The sequence below is a fragment of the Amphiprion ocellaris genome, chromosome 18 (genome assembly GCF_022539595.1).
Source record: "Amphiprion ocellaris isolate individual 3 ecotype Okinawa chromosome 18, ASM2253959v1, whole genome shotgun sequence".
NCBI lineage: Eukaryota > Metazoa > Chordata > Actinopteri > Pomacentridae > Amphiprion > Amphiprion ocellaris.
The window spans coordinates 21,705,674-21,725,373 of NC_072783.1; the positions used below are offsets into that span (position 1 = coordinate 21,705,674).

Here is a 19,700-nt window from a genome sequence, read left to right on the forward strand (position 1 = left end):
CTGTGTAGGAGGCAAAATGCTTGCCAAAAGACTGAGGACTACAGCAGTGGACAAAGTGCAATAATTCTGAATGCTAGCTTACTGCTGAGATGAACTTGAAAAAAATACAGTTTATTCGCAAATAGCGCTAACCTTAATAACTTTGAACATTTAATTACCTTTGACAACAAATTCGCTAACAAAAACAAAAGTGCAGGACATTTGTGGCAAACTTGTAGATGATTGACGCAAAGACATAAACTTGTCAAAAAATATTCACACAAATTTGCCAACATTGGCCACTAGTGGGAATCTGTGTGTATCAGAAACACATCAAATATGAATTTGCTGCAAACAGTAAACACTGTAGCAAACCTGTGGCAAAATTTTAAATAAAAATCAACTACTTGCCATTAGTTTTCCATTTAGTTAACAAGAAGTTTACTGGAAACTCATTTTCATATGAAAACATGACCTTGCAGCAGATTTCAACAACATTGCCAGAGGTTACCCACAACAGTTTGCCAGACATTTTTGTAATAGATGTGGAACCTGTCAGAAACAAAAAAAAAAATCTTTTCCAGTCATAATTATAACTGCAACATGTGAATTCTGCCAGTAGAAACTGGCTATTACAGTAAAAAACAAAAAAATTAAAAATTAAATGCTAGTATTAGATTATTACTTCTCTCATGTGTGTACAACAAATAAGAAACTACTGCTGGCAGCCAGCAAACCCAGCTAAGCATGAAGACTGGCATCAGGGGAAACACCTTGGCTCTGTTCAAATGTAATCGAATCTGCCTTCAAGCACCTCTAAAGCTCACTAATTAAACATTGCATCTTGTTTATTCAATCCATATTAAAAAGATCAGTTGCCAGACAACAGGGAGAGGCTCCTGCAAACTACTGTAGGTTAAGTCTGGTGCATAACCTCTTAATAGCAGTTTATCCAGGTTTGTTTATTAAGATATATTCACCAGCTGCTGGCAGTAGCTTCTAATATAGTGGACGAATAGCAGACTGGTGTGTATCTGCAAATAAAACTATACAAATAACTTAAAATTTCAAGCAACAAAGGTCTCCAAGTGGACAGGAGTGTGTGTGTGTGTGTGTGTGTGTGTGTGTGTGTGTGTGTGTGTGTGTGGTGCAGCCTTGGCTCGGTGTGATGATCTGTCAGGTGTAAAGTGATCCTCCTCAGCTTACTGCAAAGATGAAATACATGTTAAATGCATTGAGATGCAGCCATTTCCATGTCCTTGGTCCCCGCCGCTCTATTTCTCATCTGTTTGAGCCGTAACTAAGGGGAAATCCTGACTCATTAGATTTTTGACTTAAATGTGGTTGCTGCTGTGCAACTGGATCAGGGCCTGATGAATACCAGGCAGCTTAGGATGCAAGTGATAGGATCAGTGCTGAGAGAGGAGCAGGGTGAGGAGGGTGATGGGTTTGGGAGGGAGGGGTCAGGGACTCCCTCGGGCGTCTCTGAGGAGAGGAGGGTGGCAGCAGGGACAGTGGACAGGACCATAGACGCTGATAGACTAACAAGACCAATCCCAAAATACACCTCCACTGGACTGACTTTTCTTTTTGTTGCTGAGTTCATAGGACAGTTACTGGGATGTACAGGCCAAAACAAGTCTCCACATAAAACATGAAAGCATATCCTATAGTGTGAAGTAGTGTGATATACCCTGGGGCATGAAGTGCCTGATCTCCAAATAAAGATATTTATGCATATTCCAATGCCACAGGCCTCTGTAAACCTCATCACATTTAAGATTAGATGTGTAACAGATCTGTTCATATCTGATTGGGCCTGCGCATGTGTATGTGTGTGTGTAAATAAGAGCTCTGTCAACGTGCGCTTAAACTCAGCCCCTCCATAAACACTTGAGGCCAGTCGAGGAGTCCCACAGCTGTCTCGGCTTGCGCACAATCAAGTGTGTTTGTCTATGGATGTGTGTTGGTGCAGGTCAGAGGTCAGGGTTGCGCTTTTCAACACTTTTCCCACCGTCCTCAGCCTTCCGGCATTCCCGACACGTCAAGTAAATTCCTCCCCACATACATTTGTATGTGTGTGTGTGACTGTGTGTTAACTTAATGTTGCTGCTGAAATATCATTTCGCCCTGCTTAGCTGCTCCCTGAGCTGTGGCTTGATTACAGGACAGGATGAGGTAAGTGTTTACATCCACAAGTGCAGGAACAGAAATGGGTCCACATAAAGTGACAGACAGGAGCAGGCCTTTCACCAGCGGCTTTAGCTGCAGGCTGATGTGTTGGTTTAGTGTTAAAAGCTGCTGTGCTTCTCGCTCTGCATGCTGCTGCATGTTTGGGAAATGTAATGGTGCATGTGTGCAAAAAAAAAAGGATTTTTAACATTTTTAATGTCTTAATCGGCACCACAACCACACTATCACCTTAATTTTTGCTCACATGGTTCCTTAGTGTGTGAAATCCTGTCTCATTACCCAGACTTTAACAAACCTCTGCAGTCTGCTTCCATCCAGTGGTAGGAGGCTGTAATGACACATGTTGCAGAAAAAGTTTTAACTAACACTGGCTCTTCATTACATTCAGGCACTGCAAAAATAACAAACTTGCACTTTATTTCCAGCCATAATTAAAAGCACCAAGCTGTTTATTAAATGCAAGTGCAGCTCTCAAATATGGCACAAACAATGACTTTGAAAGTGTGCAGGTTTTCCTTTTACTACTATACAGATGTGGACACTACATACAGTTAGACCGTGCATTCTCTGCCGCAGCTCCCAACCATGTACTGCACAATTATGTGTATTAACGACTGCAATAGTTTCTCCTCTGCATTTTTTGCAGAACTTAAAAATTTGTATCAGATTAAATAATAAACTGGCTAGAGGTGTAGAGGAAGTTACATGGAGTGGGTCGTTCACTAATGGCTGGGTTGGCGGTTCAACCCCCAGACGCTGCACATGTGGAAATGTCCTTGGGTAAGAGAATAAACAAGAATGGTGAAGCTGCCATTGCTGTGTGTGGTTTGAACACTCCTGAGATGGATCATTTACTCAAGAAAAAAGTAGAAGAAGATTGTAAAAACACGGCAGTAAAAGTCCTATGTTCAAAATCTTCCTGGATGGCAAAACTTACTTTAAAAAAAATATAATGCATCAGTATATTATGTTGTTGCAAATTATACTATTATCACTAAAGCATTGTGTTTTTGACTGCTATAAGGCCAAGTTAAAGCTACTTTTAGGTATTATTGGAAACATTTTGGAGGTTTAGTTCAGTGGTTTGCAGCTGTAGGTTAAATCTGTGGGGTTGCCAGACAACGGCACAGAAAAAAAGAAATGGTCTGTTACTGCAACTGCCAATTAATGTAATGGAGAAATGCTTGTGCATCAAAACTGCACTTAAATGAAGCATGAATAAAGTGCAGTATTTGAGTGTAGTTAGTTACTTTCCAGCCCTGGTACAGTTATAGCAAAGTCAGTCCCACTTGGATGATTCTGCCCCACCCCTCTCTGAGTGGTACATTCCATGTGCCCACAGTAGTGCGTGCATATACAGTCAATGATGAAGAAGCAGGTCGCAAGGGCAAATGAGAGTTGTATGTATATTTTCTGTTTTTGATCATTTCAAATTGGATTCATAATCCTGTGCGTGTCATTCTCATTCACAGTTAGCACCACTATTTCCAAATCTGCATTAAAGCACCCTGTCAGAGCTGAGTGCACCTTTGCATTTGAACATTTTCATTTCCTTTTTCAGCAAGGTCAGACACGTCAAACATGTTTATTTCTTCCTCTGTCAGGGAATGGATTCTATGTGGTGAATGATGGAATAATAAATGATAAATAATGTTTGTATAGCACCAGGAAATGAGGAAGGATAGAGCCTCCCGCTGACATGAACTCGCCCTCCTCACGCAGCTCTCTCTGATCCTATATCTGTCTTTTTGATTCAAACACACTCTCACACTTCTCCCAATACGGCAGTGCCCTTGGCAGCAGCAGTGCTAGTTCAGACAGGCAGTGTTCCCAGGTCTGGACTGGGGAGGAGCAGGTGTACTGCTGTCAACAGAGGCTCAGAAATACTCAGCCAGCGATCTGAGATGGATTACACATATATGTCATCATATTAAAGGCACTCTGTCAGCAAACACATTTAAGATGCTATAACCTCCTGCCTAAAAGAAAAGTCTTTTCTCTCTTTCGAAGAGAGCTTAAGGAATCTCTCCCTGCTATGGGACACATTCATTTGCAACAAATTCCAGTTCAAAAACAGATTCAGAGCTGCACATTGGCTTCTGTTGGAGAAAAAAAAGAAGTTTTGCATGCTCACAACAGGAGGACATAACGGTTTTATTGCTGTTGAAGCCGCACACCTTAAACCAACAAGGTGACATATTTACCACTCTTTATTTTAGCGTCATGTTTCAGCCCCTCTCCTCTGCAGGCGTGAGACCCTGCTGTGTCCAAATAAAGGCTGCAAGCTGCACTCAAGACCAGCTCCCTGACTGGATGTCGCTTTTCCCATATTACCCACAATGCTTTGCTGTGTCCTGTTCCACGGGTGAACATAGAGACCGGGGCTCCATATGTTCCTCTTCAGGCCTTGAACACGGTGCATTTGGCATGCTCAGAATAAGCCCAATGATCTCCAATTACCCTCCTCTCACGGATTGTTTGGTGTCACTTGCCGTCTGGATGTGATGATTCTGCGCCTACAGTGTAAAAGGATAGTTGCACAGTTCTTTTGGCATGTACTGTGCACGTTACAACTCTATCGGGGCAGTAAGCTATAGCGGGGCCTCGGGCAGTCAATTATGAATTTCAAGCTGTTTCAAGTTACACATGTTACCTCGATGCTTGTACTTGTTCTCACCCTCTTAATCATGGCAGACACATTCTTCATTCCAGCTCACCTGTTGAGGTGAACTCCATGAGGTGAGGGTACCATGTGATGCAGTTAACTGTGGGATGGAGCTATTTCTCCCTAAGCAAAATGAGGAGGGACACCGAGCACTTGGAAACCAAATTACCACACACCTGGCTATGGGAGCAATGTAGTTTAGCGCAGAAATGATATTTGGTGCTTTACCCTGCTTAAATAAAATACAGCAGATACTAAAATGAAACTACGAGGCTTCTTCATGGTCAGTCAGAAGGCCTGAAACCAAAGCTGTATCACTCATTCATCAGACATTTGGATGCCGAAGTATCAGATTATGAGAAACTCAGGCAGGACACATCCATCATTGCACCAATGTGAAAATAGAACATGAAACGGACCGGAACAAGCTCACATTTTGTGCCAGTGAGAAGGCTTTCAGCTCCGCGACTGTATCACATCCTCATACGTACTGCTAAGTCCGGTGAAAAAAAGTGTTGGCTATACTGAAACACTGTACTGTAAGCATTCAGGGTGCCCCCGCTGACCTGATATGGGCCCATGGGTGCAGGTTGCTGTGTGACATGATGCCAGGGAGGATGGCTGTATAGGGATGAAGTCAGCGGAAGGAGCGAGGTGGTAACAAGGCAGGAAATGGAAGCACCATCTGTCCATCTCTTTGACTCTTTTCACATCTTTTTCTCGTTTGCTTTATTCTCTCATCTTTTATTTGCACCTCTTGAGAAACAGAGATGGACTGAATGGTGACGCTGCTGCCTCCTGGGAACAACATCCTGATGCTGTCTGGGTGTGTGATGCAGAACTCCAGCATCAGTGATTTTGTTGCCAGGGGGACGACTAAATCAGCAGGAAAATCCCTGATAAATTTCAGAGCTTGGAAGACGCACGATGATGATGATAAAAAGTGAAATCAGCACCAGTTGTGAGGAAGCATGTACAGTAGCAGTGGGAGCTGCAGCAGCAGAGTTATTTATAGCTGTAGTAATGACCCAGCAGCAGAAACATCTGAAATATTAGAATTTCGACATATATTTGTAAAAATTGTTACAGTTTACAGCACCAGTAGTAGTTACATATGCACATAGCAGGAAATACATTTTATTATCATGTTACAATTTAAACACATTTATTTTTCAAGCCAGTTCATTAGCTCTGCTGCATTTCTGGCAAAAGCTACCTGTTATTCTGCTGTCAGCCTCTAGAGGGAGCTAATGTTCACTGCTGCTGCAACACTCAAAGCACACTGTGAGGGTCTTCCCATGCATTTACATAAAATAAATACATAGGACACCAACTGTGGTCTAACATTTAGTGTCAGCTGTTTGAAACTGCATGTTTGATTGACTTTAATACGACCAAAGTGAACATGTTCATGTCCATACATGAATGGCTGAACCCTCCCACTACAGTAAAAGAAAGACACACATTTGATCTGGTGAAGTTGGACACTTTTTTTTTTTGCACTTTCACTTAAGAATACTCATACTAGTACTACTTAAGTTAGGCTTTTATTTGGTACGACCTCAGTTTATTATGCATTTTGTTTGATTTAAGTGTAGGAATTGTCAGTTACAGTTGGAGACGCAACTTATTGCCTTAATGCCACTACAAGTGCATGGCATCTGCCCCTGAGTGGCACTGCAGCTGCTCATCACACTATCATCATCTCACACGCAGTCCAACCCCCCAAGATCTCAAAATGTAATCTATGGTGACCATGCTAGGTAAAATAAATCTCCTGACATAATTATAATCCAAAGAATTCACTGTCATTAAAAGCCCCCTGCAGCAACATCCTGGACTTCCTCCTGTGGAGATCCAACGATTTCTGCCATGACAATAAAAGATGACAGTGTTGAATTATTCCTCTGCTCTATAAGACTATGAAACCTTGTTTGGATCAAACAAAAACACTAAATCCTCATTACCCACAATGTACCTCTGATCGCTGCTCACTTTTACAATGAGATTTTTCGACATCAGCCTCAGAAACAACACAGCTTGATTAAAGGGAAGTACACTGGTACAGGAACTGAGGACATCTTCACTAAATGTTCTTAACATTACAAAACAAAAAGTAGTTTCTCATGTATTTCAATGCGACTGATTATTATTGATGTACCAATTAATGGTCACTGGTACATACATACTCATAATTATAAATATGAATGTGCTGTTGTAAAATGGGATAAATTTAGTCACATTTGAAGCATTTCGGGAACTTAAACTCTGGCTGTGTTATCATGTAGTCAACCCAGGATATGCCTGTGGTAATACTTGACTTAAAGTTTTTGTAGTACGTGTAAATTTATTACTGCTGTACTGCTATAACTACACTGCTTTTTATACTGTAAGTATGTTATTCAGAGTAATGTCACAGTGACACCCACACAGTTGTTATTCTGTATCAGTGAGGCAGCTGAGCTACATTAGACCAGACAAATTATCGATCCCCTTCATGCTGCAGGAAGGCCAGAAGCCTCCAGGGAGTGCACTGTATACGTGAGCTCTTCGTCCTTTCTCTGTCCTCACATCCTTCCTCATCTCATCTTCTTCATCACCTTCTTCACCCTCCACTCTTCTCTCACCTCCTCTTCCACCCCACCCCCTTTTTTCTGTGCATCTCCCCCGTCTCCTCTCTCTCCATATGTTTCAGCTTGTCTGTGTCGGCGCCCTCCATAAGCTTTCAGTCGCCTGGTAAAAGCAAAGGGAATGACTGGGGCTCACAGGATGCAAGGTAGGACTGAAACATGCCTGTGCTGTGTGTGGCCGATGCCGAGAAACTATGTAGCAACATATTTTGCAGTGTCATGATGCAGCAAGATTTTGAGGCAATGCATATAAGCTGATAAGCATGTTCTTCTCTTTATTTTTGCAGAGTTAAAATACTTGAGGGGTGGAGCTACACTTGTGATTTCAATGGATGGTTTGAATTGGCTTTCTAAAAGAAAATGCAGTGATAAAGGATTAAAGAAAAGGTATCATTTACATTTTTTATTACAATGACTGCAGGTCTGACAGTGAAGGTGGGATCTGTGGTGTCTTTCCTGCTGTTAGTGGTGGGACTTTACTGTGTGTGTGTGTGTGTTTATGGACCGGCTGTTTGGAAATCTTCTCCTGAGCCCCTCCACCTGTTACACAGTGAGGTTTTAATTTACCCGAAACAGGGCAGATTACAGGCTTTACGGCCTGCTGCATACGTGTGTGTGTGTGTGTGTGTGTGTGTGTGTGTGTGTGTGTGTGTGTGTGTGTGTGTGTGCGTGTGTCTTTTTACATCCTTTACGTCACAGCTGCTGTGAGTCAGCTCCTCTCTTCCTTTCCTGAGTCACTCATCCAGGGGTTGCTTGGTTACCGCAGAGCGGTGAAAGTTTCCTATTGCGTCTTTGTCTCCGCGGATGGATGGGCTCTGATATTTATTCAGGCTCAGGAGTGAGTGGCCAAATAATGCATGTGTTTGTGTGCATGCGGGCATTTGTGTGCACCGTTTCATTAAAACGAACAACGGCTGACAAATCAGTTTTAGTGCATCCTGCTATTAACAGAGACTGAAGGGCTGCAATTGGCCACTGAACATATATGGAAAGCAGACACTGACAAGGAATTATATTTAGAGGAGACGTAAGAAGAGACAAGGCCTGCATATCGTTTTTGGTCAAAATACTCCAACTTTGTGTCTATTAGATTATGTTGAAACAGAGGCTTCATGTTGTGAGCGCATATCATAGCTCACAAGTGACAAGCTCCATTATCACCATCAGCAAACAACTCCAGGCACTAAACAGTCACTTTAAACCTTTAAGAGGCAGTCAGTGTTGAGCATTATACCTTAAAAATATTTAGAGGCAAAAGACTTCACAGTCATGACATTATCATGATAGATCATGATAAATATAAATATATATTTATATGTATATATATTTATTGACAACTGACAATCTACACAAACATTAGTTGCAGCTGTAGTGTAAAACAGCCAACAGTTAAGTCCAATTTTGAATCACTTGTAATAAAGGTCATCACTCATTGAGCATTAAAACTATGCCAGTGCATATTTATGGCAAGTACAGGATGTCCAAGTAAAACCAATTTGGCTAATAATTTTCTAGTTCAAATCTTATGTTTTGCTTCCAAAAAAAATGCATCCCACTTGACTATCAAATTGGACTAACTCAGTTAATGCAAAAATATTACCAATAGAAACAATGACCACTTACAGACCTACTAAACTCGTATTTTCCTTTTGGATCTCACCACTGCTGCTGCTGAAAGGAATGATATGAAATGGGTCCAAAATAGAAAGAACACCCCAGAGACTCACCACACATTGTAAGTAAATCATTGTGAATCATTCCTGCAGGGATGAAGAGCTCCATTTGTGGATACCCTCAGCTCAGATGACACAGGCTGATGAGGAGCGACAGCCGGTTACCTGCTTCTGCATCCTGGATCAAAGAGAAAGTTCAACCTTTAAGTCATGGAGGAACACTGATTGCAAATCATCTTCCCTCTGTCTGTCTCCTCGACACTGTTGCCTCCTGAAGAAGTGTATCCACCGATCAACATTTACCTCCATGCATCCTTTTGTTACAGATTTTCCGAAGGAGGTGGCTTGGACAAAACTTATTTTAAATATGCGGGACATTATCGGTTTGATCACAAAGTATTTAAACATGGCGACCCAACAAGATACCGTCACAGTACACCCAAATAAGAAATGTGTTATGTTCTTTGATGACTTTATACCAGCACGACTTTTTAGTGATCTATACTTTACTCAGAATTGTAGGATTTTCTTAGGTCACACTGGTTCTCACACCAATGATAACATGTCAGTTGATTCAAAATACTCCCCAACTTACTGCCACCTTGATCCCAACACAAACTCGGAGGATGATCACAGTGAAACGGACATCAGCGACAAAGTAAACCTCAGAAGTCTTTTGAAATCCTGTCAAAGCTACAATCATTTAGGAGAATCTTCAGGAAGATGTAGAAAAGTGAAGCTGAGGAAGAGTGTGTCCTTTGATGACGATGTCATGGTCTACTTGTTTGATAAGGTATTGCTCTCCTGTATTCCAGCAACCATCACTCCTGTGTTCTAATGCTACATTGTGTTAGCTAATGATGTTAAAAGGCTAATTGATGATTAGAAAACCCTTGTGCAGTTATGTTAGCACATGAATGAAAGTGTGAGTTTTCATGTAAAACATGAAATTGCCTGGATGACCCCAAATTTTTGAGTAGTAGTGTATATATATAAATGCATAATTTTGGCAATCGTCCAATATCATGCATCTGCTGACTATCCTTAGGAGAGTCCCACTTTGGAGCTGCACTCTGAGTCCTGCACATCTCTGCCAAGCAGCAATTCGTGCAACCTGCCAGCTGTCACATTGGACAGTGGTAATAATTTTTTAAGAATCATGTTACTGATTTTGCATGTTTTATTCTTATAGCTACAAATTACATTAATTGCCTCGTTATTACTGATCATTTTGCACTAGTAGTAAAATACAAAAAGTGCACTCAAGTACAAACTTAAGGTGCTTCCATTTTACTTATTTCCCTTGATTTGTTGATGACAGTAATGTCACAATATCAGTAAGAAAAGCACTCAGAGAGCACAGTACTCCACCAAGGCTGCTCAGTCATTGTATAATTTGTGACGGATAAGTCCCGATAAGTCCGCAGCGGTGGATTTGCAGTAGGATTGCAATCATGTGATTGTCAGCAGGCAGTTGACGTAGTGTTCACTTGTAGTCATAGTGTCACAGTGACGCCATGCTGCTATCTCTCAATGATACAGAAATCTTTAACAAATCCATCCACCCAAATCAGGTGGTGCTTGTGTCATTTCTGACCTTCCCTGAAAGTTTCATCAGACAGACAAATGTAAGCTGATTGTACATAACTTGGCATTCCTTGGTGGAGTAATAACTACTGTCTGTTTTTGAGTAATGTTGCTGACAGACAGACAGACAGACAAATGGAAGAGTAAATGTACTCCAATCATCACATAACTCTGCTGCGTTGCTTGGCGGAGTAATAAAAATGGAAAAAATGGTACAGGTCAAACTCAAAGCAGTTTTAACCAGATAATGACTTGAAGTAGATTATTTATCATATTATCATATGTGTATTGATATTAATATTTCATGTTTTTAATACCATGGTTATTATCAGTATAGGTATATTGTGGCATCCCTACTTTATATTGTCACATTCCACTTACAAAAAGCCTATTATTCACTGTAAATTACCACTTGGCAAACTCTTTGTGCCATTTAACAGTCACTTGTTGCCTTATTTTCATAAATACTACTTTATTTGCTTACTTCACCACAAATGAGAGAAAAATTATTCACCTTGCTTGAACACATTTATTGAATGTCTTACTTTGCCGGAAAAAAAATCCCATGAAATCATACAATAAACTCATAACTATTTAATGTTAATTGATTGCCAATGACACCAGCTGACCATGCAACCAGCAGTCTTCATGTCACTTTGACGTTATCGACTTCAAACAAAAGCCTATGACAATGTAACAAGATCAAGGCGGAGCTCTACAAGGATGAGCAAACGTCAGTGTTTGCAAGTCCTGCTAAAGCCAGACGCTGCAGGCTATTACCAGATCATTATCACTAATTGTGTGTGTGGTTGGATTTGCCTGCAGGCTTGGAGTGGGAAGATGACTTCTCAGCTTTGGAGAAGAACTGCCATTTTCAGCACTCCATGCCAAAACAGAGCTGGACCTCTCTGCCCGGGACAGAGCGCTGCAGTCTGTCCCAAAAATGCCTGTTCCTCACCTATGTCACTGAGTCAGACCTTGAACTGTGAGATAAAGGGTGAGTGGCAAGCACACACACAAACACACACAAACACAAACACACACACACACACACACACACACACACATATATTGAGCTGTGCGTGGTGATTTTTATGGCACGCAGCCTTTCTATCACAACATCTGCCTTCAGCCAAAGGCCGACTCACTGTCACCATGGCTTAATGTGACATCCACACTTGTTTTTCTTTCAGGCAGCCTTGGTCTAATGGAAAAAATGACTAACCGTCCAGATCTTCACCTCTAACTCATCTCCCCTACCTCCCTCCCTCCTTTTATGATGAGTCAGGGATTTAAATGGCTTTTTTTTCCTCCCTCCCAGCTCCAAATGGATTCAAAGCACTTGTCGTTCATGACATCACAGCCAAGCAGGCTGCGTGCAGCTTCCGCAGTCGATGACACGGTCTCTGGCTGTGATGTGGTAAAACAGCCTGTTGCATAACAGCGCTGGTACCTTTTCAGCTGCAAACCACTTTGGAACCTACTTTTTATGCCAGGTTGTGTCCTTGGAGCACAGCTCGGAAATACAAACACAAGTGTTGTCAACTCAAATTTAAAAAGGTGTAATGAACCAACTTCTGTTTTCTATTAAGTTGCTATACCACAAATTACAGGTTTTTCTTGGTAATTAGATACAAAGAGTATAGGTTGTTTATCCGGTTTGTTTTTTGCTCAAATAGAGCATGCTTGTGGAGGCCCTGTTTGCCTGCTTCATTACTAAAGTGTATTCAGCTTAAAATTTATCAGCAGCTGTGACAAAATAAACAGTGTAAGCCTTAGGGCCAATGGAGGCAGTAACTGAGCAAACTAAAAGTAAAAGATAATGTTTCCACAGAGCCAGCAACAGCGAGGTTTGGTTGATTAGATACAATGTACCTGAAGAAGAAAGCTGGCAGGACCTGTCTTAGTGTTCACAAGCCCCCACACACACACACACACACACACACACACACACACACACACACACACACACACACACACACACACACACACACACACACACACGCTAACCTAACCTTAAACCATGTCTTCACCCCAAAATATAACTATTTATTTTATGGGGACTATTTTTGTCCACAAAAGGTGGTGAATCCACAAGATGTGACTGTTTAAACAGACTTATGTTCCCACAATACACATACTACAAGTATACAAATATACAAGTACATTTACACACACACACACACACACACACACACACAAGCTGTTCAAGGACATCAAAACTAAAAGCCACAAGTGTTTGCTTACTAAGACCTGGGAGCGCCACATCTGTACATTATTGTGTTTGTGATTTCCTCACTCAGTGCTAATGCTGCGCACAGCCAAATTACACTCATGTTGTTTGACTCTAGTTATAAAATACCTCATGGTAAGGTCCTGTTTGTAATTTTACACTAGCATTAAGTTCATTTTTGTTAGTGTCTGTCTTTTTCCTGAGTTTTTTTTAAGTTTACAGATTTGGTCTGTTTCCTTAAAGCTAACGTGTCCCTGTGCTTTAAACTTGCAGCAGTATTTACAGTAGAGTATCTATTTTTTTATTTTTATATTATTAAATTTTTTTTTTGCAATACTCTCTATTTTGCCAGAAATAGAGCAAGGTAATAATACTGATTCTCAAACTTTCTTTTGCCATTTTAAGAATGCACGTAACTCTTTTTATAGTGTTTTATGTCTATTTTTGTAAAGCTGTGCTCATTTCTGCTAGCTTACTTGTTGCTGTAAGATCATAGTTTTGGAACATTTGTTGTTCACTACAAAAGTCACAGATTTTGAAATATGTGTAAAAATAATGTAGGCGTATATGAGATAACCACTGCTTACGCTTTAAACATAGACATAACTGTGCATTGTTACTAAGCACCAGCAGGGGGCGGTTTTCCGGTTGCAAAATAAGTCTCATCAAGATCTCTAAAGGAAGACGAATTATTGGCCAGTAGTCTGAACAACTATAAGACATGCTGTGGCACATAATGTAACTAATGAATGTCAGCACGTTACCATCAGCTGACACCCTTCTGTTTACTGTCTACCACAGTAGAAAAACTTAATAATCCCAACTAGCAACAGCTGTGTTGGGCCACCAGGTCAAACAGACAAAGTGGGATTACTGCACATAACACACCCATGCGGAGAAGGGGTGATTACTCAGAAAGGGTAATTATTCTGTTCTATCACATTTTGTTTGGCATGTTTGATTAGTTATAGCTGTGTAGGGATGTTCATCGGATTTATCAGTCTCTCATTACACGCGTTATACAGAGCAAAAAGTCTTAAAGTAGTTTGTCTGGAAAACAGTAAATATCGTTGCATAGTTTAAATGAGACCTGCTTCTGTGCTTTCAGGTGTAGCCTAGAGGACTGTATTCAAATGAAGCAGTGGAAAGTGATAAGCCACAATGGAAATTATGTTAATTGTTCAGAACAACTTCACTGCTTACAGTTGGACAAAAAGTTCAGATCACATCCTCTGCTTCACAGTGAAGTAAAATGTTCACCTACATTCAACAATACAAAAATTACAGTTCACATCTGGCACATGTAGTACAGCAGCACATTTTACTGTGATGTGTGGCACATATTTAAGCAACAAATGGGCAATTATTTTGACAGGTGGACACTAGTCCAGATTTTACCCCATTTTTCTTTGCAGAACTGCTCAAACTCTGTCAGGTTATGTAGCCTCTCCCGTATGAGTCACTGACACTTACAACCCCTTCAGAGAGTCATAGGTGTCTTGGTGGCCACCTTGAGTAGTCTCCTTACTGCACAGTCACTCAGTTTTTGAAGGTGGTCTGCTCTTGGCAGATTTATGCATGTGCCATCTTCCTTTCATTACTTAATTGTACTCTAGGGGATAAAAAAGTGACATGGAAATTTTCTTGCATCCATCCCCTGACTTTATGCTGGTGCTGTCACCATAAACTGCCGCTAGAAGGTCACCGGTTCACATCCCGGCCTGGGCCTGGGTACTTTCTGCATGGAGTTTGCATGTTCTTCCTGTGAGGCGTGGGTTTTCTCTGGGTTCTCTGACTTCCTCCCACAGTCCAAACACACGCTCAGGTTAGTTGATAATTCTAAAGTGTCTGTAGGTGTGAATGTGAGTGTGATTGTTTGTTTCTATATGTAGCCCTGCGACAGACTGGTGACCTGTCAGCTGCCTGCTACTGAGGATTAAGTGCTGTATAGATAATGGGTGGATGGATGAAGTGTTTTGTCTCCATGGTGTAGTTATTTCCAGGAGTACTTCATCTGTAACTGGACCTCCCAGACACAGGTGTCTCTTTATTACCATAATTACAGACACATTTATTGCACTCAGGTGATCTCCATTTTGGTAATTGTGTGACTTCTAACACAAACTCATTTTGTTTTTTGTATGTTCTAATGAATTGACTTTACTTTGAAGAAACCTGTTTTCACTTTGACATTAAAGAGTCTTTTTTCTGCAAATTGATGTCAAAAAGCCAAATTAAATAGCCTGTTCCAAAGTTGAAAAGCAATTAAAGAGGGAAACGTCCCCACTGGGATGAATGCTTTTTGTTGGCATAGGCACTAAACTTTTTTTTCTCGGACATAGTGACTTTTTGCACAAAAATAAACAAACAAAAACGTCTGTCAACATGCTGCAGCAGGTATTGGGTCGGCGTGGTTGTTGCAGTGCAGTGTGACTGTGCAGCAGCAGCAGCAGCAGCAGCGGCAGCAGCAGCAGTCTGAGGGCAGAGCTGCAAGCAGAGGTCTGACTCTCTGATTGGCTGAGCAGCGCTACGTGGACATCAGTCCGCCGCAGGTAGTTCACATGTGACGCTTATCTGCGTGTGTCCGCTGCACGGCGACGCTGCTGCTCTGCTCTGTCCGCTGATGTTTAATTGACTTTATGGCGCTTATAATGAGCGGCTGCACGGTGTCGCTTTTTCCGTAAGCAGCCAGAAGAAGGAGCAAATCTAAGTTTAACTTCCAAGGTAAGGCTTTTTTATTGAATCCACTCCGCGCTGTTTAGTTCACTTTCAGCTCGTGTATCATCTACTGCTGTGAATGAGTTTGACTTTTGCCTGTTCATCTCGATGGAGTGATTAAACTGAGGCTGGAGACTAAAGAGGGTGTGTGCTGGAGAGGTTTTACTGTGCGCACTAATCTATGTAAACCAGCTTTATCTTGTAGATTTTACTACTAGAATATTAGATAATGCGCTTTATAAACATGCTTACTGTCTGTCAATGCATAACTAAAACTAAAAAGCATATAGTAACCACTTAAATAAGTTAATGTTCTAATTAATTAGTGTTAATGTACTTTTTGAAAACAGCCTATTTACTGGTTGAAGTGGGAACTCTGGGAGCATATTAGTCACTTGCGGCTGCTGAGAGCTGGCTCTGTTTTTGTGAGTGTAACCTTGAAATGGGCATTATCTCAGAGCTGTAGGGATAAGAGAGGCATAGATTACCAGAACAACATCATGGAGTTTTCACACTGCAAGAGGCCGATTAGATACAACAGGATGCAAAGCTGTTTGAACTGGAGAGAGGCTGAGAGGAAACAGTTAAAAAAGCCACTTCACTTCAGCTTCTTTTCTTTAACATTGCTTTCTTTTCTTCCAGGATTATTGGAGCTGTGAGATCTAAACTGTCAGAAAGGGAGAAAGAGTTGAGGGGAGGCAGCAGGATGAAGTCCAAAGGGAAGGCTGTGAAACCATCCAGGAGGGCCTGGTCAGACCCGGATCCAGAACTAGAACCGGACACAGAAGCAGAACCGGGCTCCAGTGAGCAGGAGGGCTCGGAGGCCTCGGTCCGCATCGGTGGCTCCTGGAGGGGCTCGCTGAGGAGCGGCGGTGGGAATCGACAGGGAGGAGGAGGAGGAGGCCGGAGGCGCAGACAATATGGCTCCAGCACCAAAGAACGCAGCATCCGGAGGCTGGAGAGCAACGAGCGGGAACGCCAGCGCATGCACAAACTCAACAACGCCTTCCAAGCGTTGCGCGAAGCCATCCCACACGTGAAGACTGACAAGAAGCTGTCCAAGATCGAGACGCTGACGCTGGCTAAGAATTACATCAAAGCTTTGACCACCATCATCCTGGACGTGTCGGGGGCCTGCCTGCCTGCCGGCGGGGTCCCTTCAGAGGCCAGCGCCGCCAAGCTGCTCCAGTGCTACCAGCAGCACCTGGAGGAGGAGGGGGAGGAAGGCCTCACCCAGTACCTCACCCACATGCAGAGCTTAGGCCAGCACAGCTAGCAGTAGGATTCTGAGGTGGTTTGGAGACCAGGAGAGCCACCAGTAGGACAGTCTCCAAGGTAGATAGGTGTAAGGATGGACCTAATCACAAACAATATCTGTTCCCTACACTCGCATGGCTTTGGGATCTATTCAGCGATGTAGGAACTGGATGCTGTTCCAGATCAGACATGATAAACTTATGCCTGAATAGAGCAAGACATGCACTAGCTAGAACTTGCTCTCGAGGACCATTCACAAAGACTGCAGACTGGACAGTGAAGCGGTTATAAAAAGTGAAAAGACTCTGTTATTGTACTCAGAAAAAGAAGGGCTCATCTTTTGCCACTCTCTTTTTATTTCTGGTGGTTTAAGCCGGGGAAGGGACGTGTTCTCTTTTGTGTTATCTTGTGATCTTCTCGTCTGTTTTCTGTTGAGAAACCTGCTGAGCGTAGCCTCTAGTCATAACTGTCACAGGAAAAAAAAAGACAAGACAAGCAGCAGGCCTGAATATTGAAATGACACTGCAAGAGAGAGGGTGTTTGCTCATGATGATCATCTACAACCAATGCGAGAACACAGTTTACTCTCCTCCCATAGCCCAAAGGCACAGGTGGTTATTTGCTTTTTTGTGTGTGTGTGTGTGTGTGTGTGTCTCAAGGCAGAACATTTTTAATGAAAAACATCAGAAGTTGTTATCAATAAACATTTATTTATTGACACGGACTGTTTTTTTTTGACCATGCACAAATGAAGCCCACAGCACTACAGTACATTTTGTGATTTTCATTATTCACAGATAATACACGGATTTCTGTACACGTCCAACATTTACAAATGCTTCAGCAAATTTAGACAGTATATAAGCAGCCAGTGAAATAAATTAATGCCTGAAATGATCCCATTTCATTAATGTGATGGAAAACTCAACTTCTTTCAATCAGTTGCTCTCGGTCAATACATTTTTCCTTCTTTATATAGTACCATCACCACGACCACAATACTACCTGTATAATACTAATATTTTACAGCTTCATAACAAAAATAGTGTTTTTTAAAAATTATTTCTTACTGCTCAGTCATTCTACCACCATCAGGAAGAAGGCAGCATGCAAATGCAAAGACACTCCTGAGAAAGAGGAAGGTTCAGTTTTAGCATTTAAACCACAAGACTTTTACAAGTGATCCACACTTTTCCCTTATTTACAACATTAACCATTGCACATACTCCATGACGACAACATAATATATATATATATATATATATATATATATATATATATATATATATATATATACATACATGTATTTTTTGGGTAGAAAATAACAATCTTTATAAAACACATCCCAGTGTTTGTAGGAGAAAAGAAATAACCATCAAAAGTGAATTAAGTTGGTGCAGGTCTTGTTACAGATACTACATATTGGCTCCTTGAAGTGAATGGATAAACCTCTATGTTTACTTAAGAAACACAATCAGTTTTTCCCTACAAAAATGTTTGAGTCTCATAAATTTGGTTCATTAGAACAGATTAAAACTTACAGCAACGTGTGTTTTAGGGTGTGTGTCTGGTTTTTACAGTATGAATATCTCAGCCTATACAACTCAGGCATGGTGGTTTCCTCTTCCCCCTCCAAACACAGATTCACGCAAGTCACCACCATACAGGTCAGCAAGATAATTACATGCAGTAAACCCAAAAGAACTATTTTGTAAAGTAGTCTAAAGTTATACAGCAGTGCATCAGATAAGCAGCTAAGGAAACATTGGATGAAACATTGTTCCTGCCTGTTTTATCCAGTCTTCATTGTGTTCTACTATTTCTTAACCCTGCTGTTGTGTATTAACCTGTTGTCCTGCAGGCTAAGATGGAACATAATTTTAATTCTCTACAATATCAGCCCTGGAGCTGGTAGTTCAGAAGCTATTTAACTATGGTTCAAGTACACTAATCTTTTTATTATTATTTAAAAAAAAAAAAAAAAAGTTTTTATAAAACATCACACCTTGACCTGATGTAGCGTTCTATACACAGAAAACACATAAATCAGAAACAAAACAGAAACATCACATCTTGACAAATAAATAAGAAAAAAAATGCATTAAGACCATCAAGTTCAGTGTCAAAGACAAATAGCATGAGTGAAGAATTACACAGAAATGCCCGTACCGAAGACATGAATGCTCAATAAAATGAAACTAACTCAGGTCAAGAGACTCAAGTTAGAATTCAGACACCAAGGGACAAAATCAGCTCAGCATCTAAGTTATCGGCTCTGATTGTCAAGAAGTGACTATCATGTTACACTGGCTCGGGGGATGTGAAGGCTAAAATCTGTCCGCTACTTCAGTGTTAAAATTGGTTTCAAACAAACAAAAAAAAAACTACTACAAAGGTAATCTGTATTCAGATGGCTACGTACAGTACATGTGCACAAACGTCTAATTTCCTACACCGTTGACCTCCGTGTTTCTGACAGGGACGGGGCTCCGACTGGACGGGTCTGTTAGAGAGGGGAGACGGAGGCGAGGCGGCTCAACGGAGTTCCCTCTTACTGTGATGTGGTCCCATCCACCCTAAAAGACATTGGGGAAGGAATTAGTTCCAGGCGCTTCTGTTTATTTACGTATAAACTTATTTACTGTCCTGCTTGCAGCACTAAACAAACTCATTTAAGCTCCTCTCCTCACTAGACTGAGACACACCTTTTAGTTGTTTTTATCTGTTCTAATTTGCACATGGAGGTTTACGTTTGAATTAGCGCT

General features: G+C 41.3%; 3 protein-coding genes across 8 annotated transcripts in view; 1 reads left to right on the forward strand and 2 right to left on the reverse strand.

The window, feature by feature from the left end:
- pvalb9 (parvalbumin 9) overlaps positions 1 to 15,414 on the reverse strand; it is a 38,552-nt gene extending 23,138 nt beyond the window's left edge. The window contains exon 1 of the mRNA XM_055004230.1: positions 15,398 to 15,414. The gene's annotated coding sequence lies outside the window, so the exon portion shown is untranslated. The remainder of the gene's footprint in view (positions 1 to 15,397) is intronic.
- The window catches only part of tecpr1a (tectonin beta-propeller repeat containing 1a), a 29,594-nt gene continuing 16,462 nt past the window's right edge, over positions 6,569 to 19,700 (reverse strand). The window contains exons 23-24 of one of the 3 annotated variants that reach the window (XR_008599411.1): positions 9,195 to 9,318; positions 6,569 to 6,704 (exon numbers count right to left, since the gene is read on the reverse strand). Coding sequence is in view for 2 of the 3 variants with exons in the window: in XM_023295018.3 (XP_023150786.2) it covers positions 19,377 to 19,511 (135 nt within the window). In the remaining variant the exon portion in view is untranslated. Of the gene's footprint in view, positions 6,705 to 9,179; positions 9,319 to 17,625; positions 19,512 to 19,700 lie in introns of those variants that run through there. The other 2 variants (XM_055004226.1, XM_023295018.3) reach the window with 2 other exon arrangements.
- bhlha15 (basic helix-loop-helix family, member a15) lies at positions 7,231 to 17,653 on the forward strand. 4 transcript variants are annotated; one of them, XM_055004227.1, is made up of 7 exons: positions 7,231 to 7,613; positions 7,755 to 7,854; positions 8,202 to 8,305; positions 9,234 to 9,933; positions 10,189 to 10,279; positions 11,553 to 11,724; positions 11,921 to 12,702. In XM_055004227.1, the coding sequence occupies exons 4-6, from the start codon at positions 9,271 to 9,273 to the stop codon at positions 11,714 to 11,716; spliced, it is 918 nt and encodes a 305-aa protein (XP_054860202.1). In that variant the 5' UTR covers positions 7,231 to 7,613; positions 7,755 to 7,854; positions 8,202 to 8,305; positions 9,234 to 9,270; the 3' UTR covers positions 11,717 to 11,724; positions 11,921 to 12,702. The 4 variants fall into 4 exon arrangements, with proteins under 4 accessions (XP_054860202.1, XP_054860203.1, XP_023150788.1 ...); XM_023295020.3 differs by lacking the exons at positions 8,202 to 8,305; positions 11,921 to 12,702 and adding an exon at positions 16,321 to 17,653 and having other exon boundaries at positions 7,406 to 7,613; XM_055004228.1 differs by lacking the exons at positions 7,755 to 7,854; positions 8,202 to 8,305.

What these genes read in the sequence shown, in the direction of transcription:
- bhlha15 (XM_055004227.1), top strand. Translation starts at nt 9,271, where the DNA reads ATGACACAGGCTGATGAGGAGCGACAGCCGGTTACCTGCTTCTGCATC. An exon ending in TGGTCTACTTGTTTGATAAG is followed by an intron (nt 9,934 to 10,188) that starts GTATTGCTCTCC and finishes GACTATCCTTAG; the next exon opens with GAGAGTCCCACTTTGGAGCT. An exon ending in AGCTGTCACATTGGACAGTG is followed by an intron (nt 10,280 to 11,552) that starts GTAATAATTTTT and finishes ATTTGCCTGCAG; the next exon opens with GCTTGGAGTGGGAAGATGAC.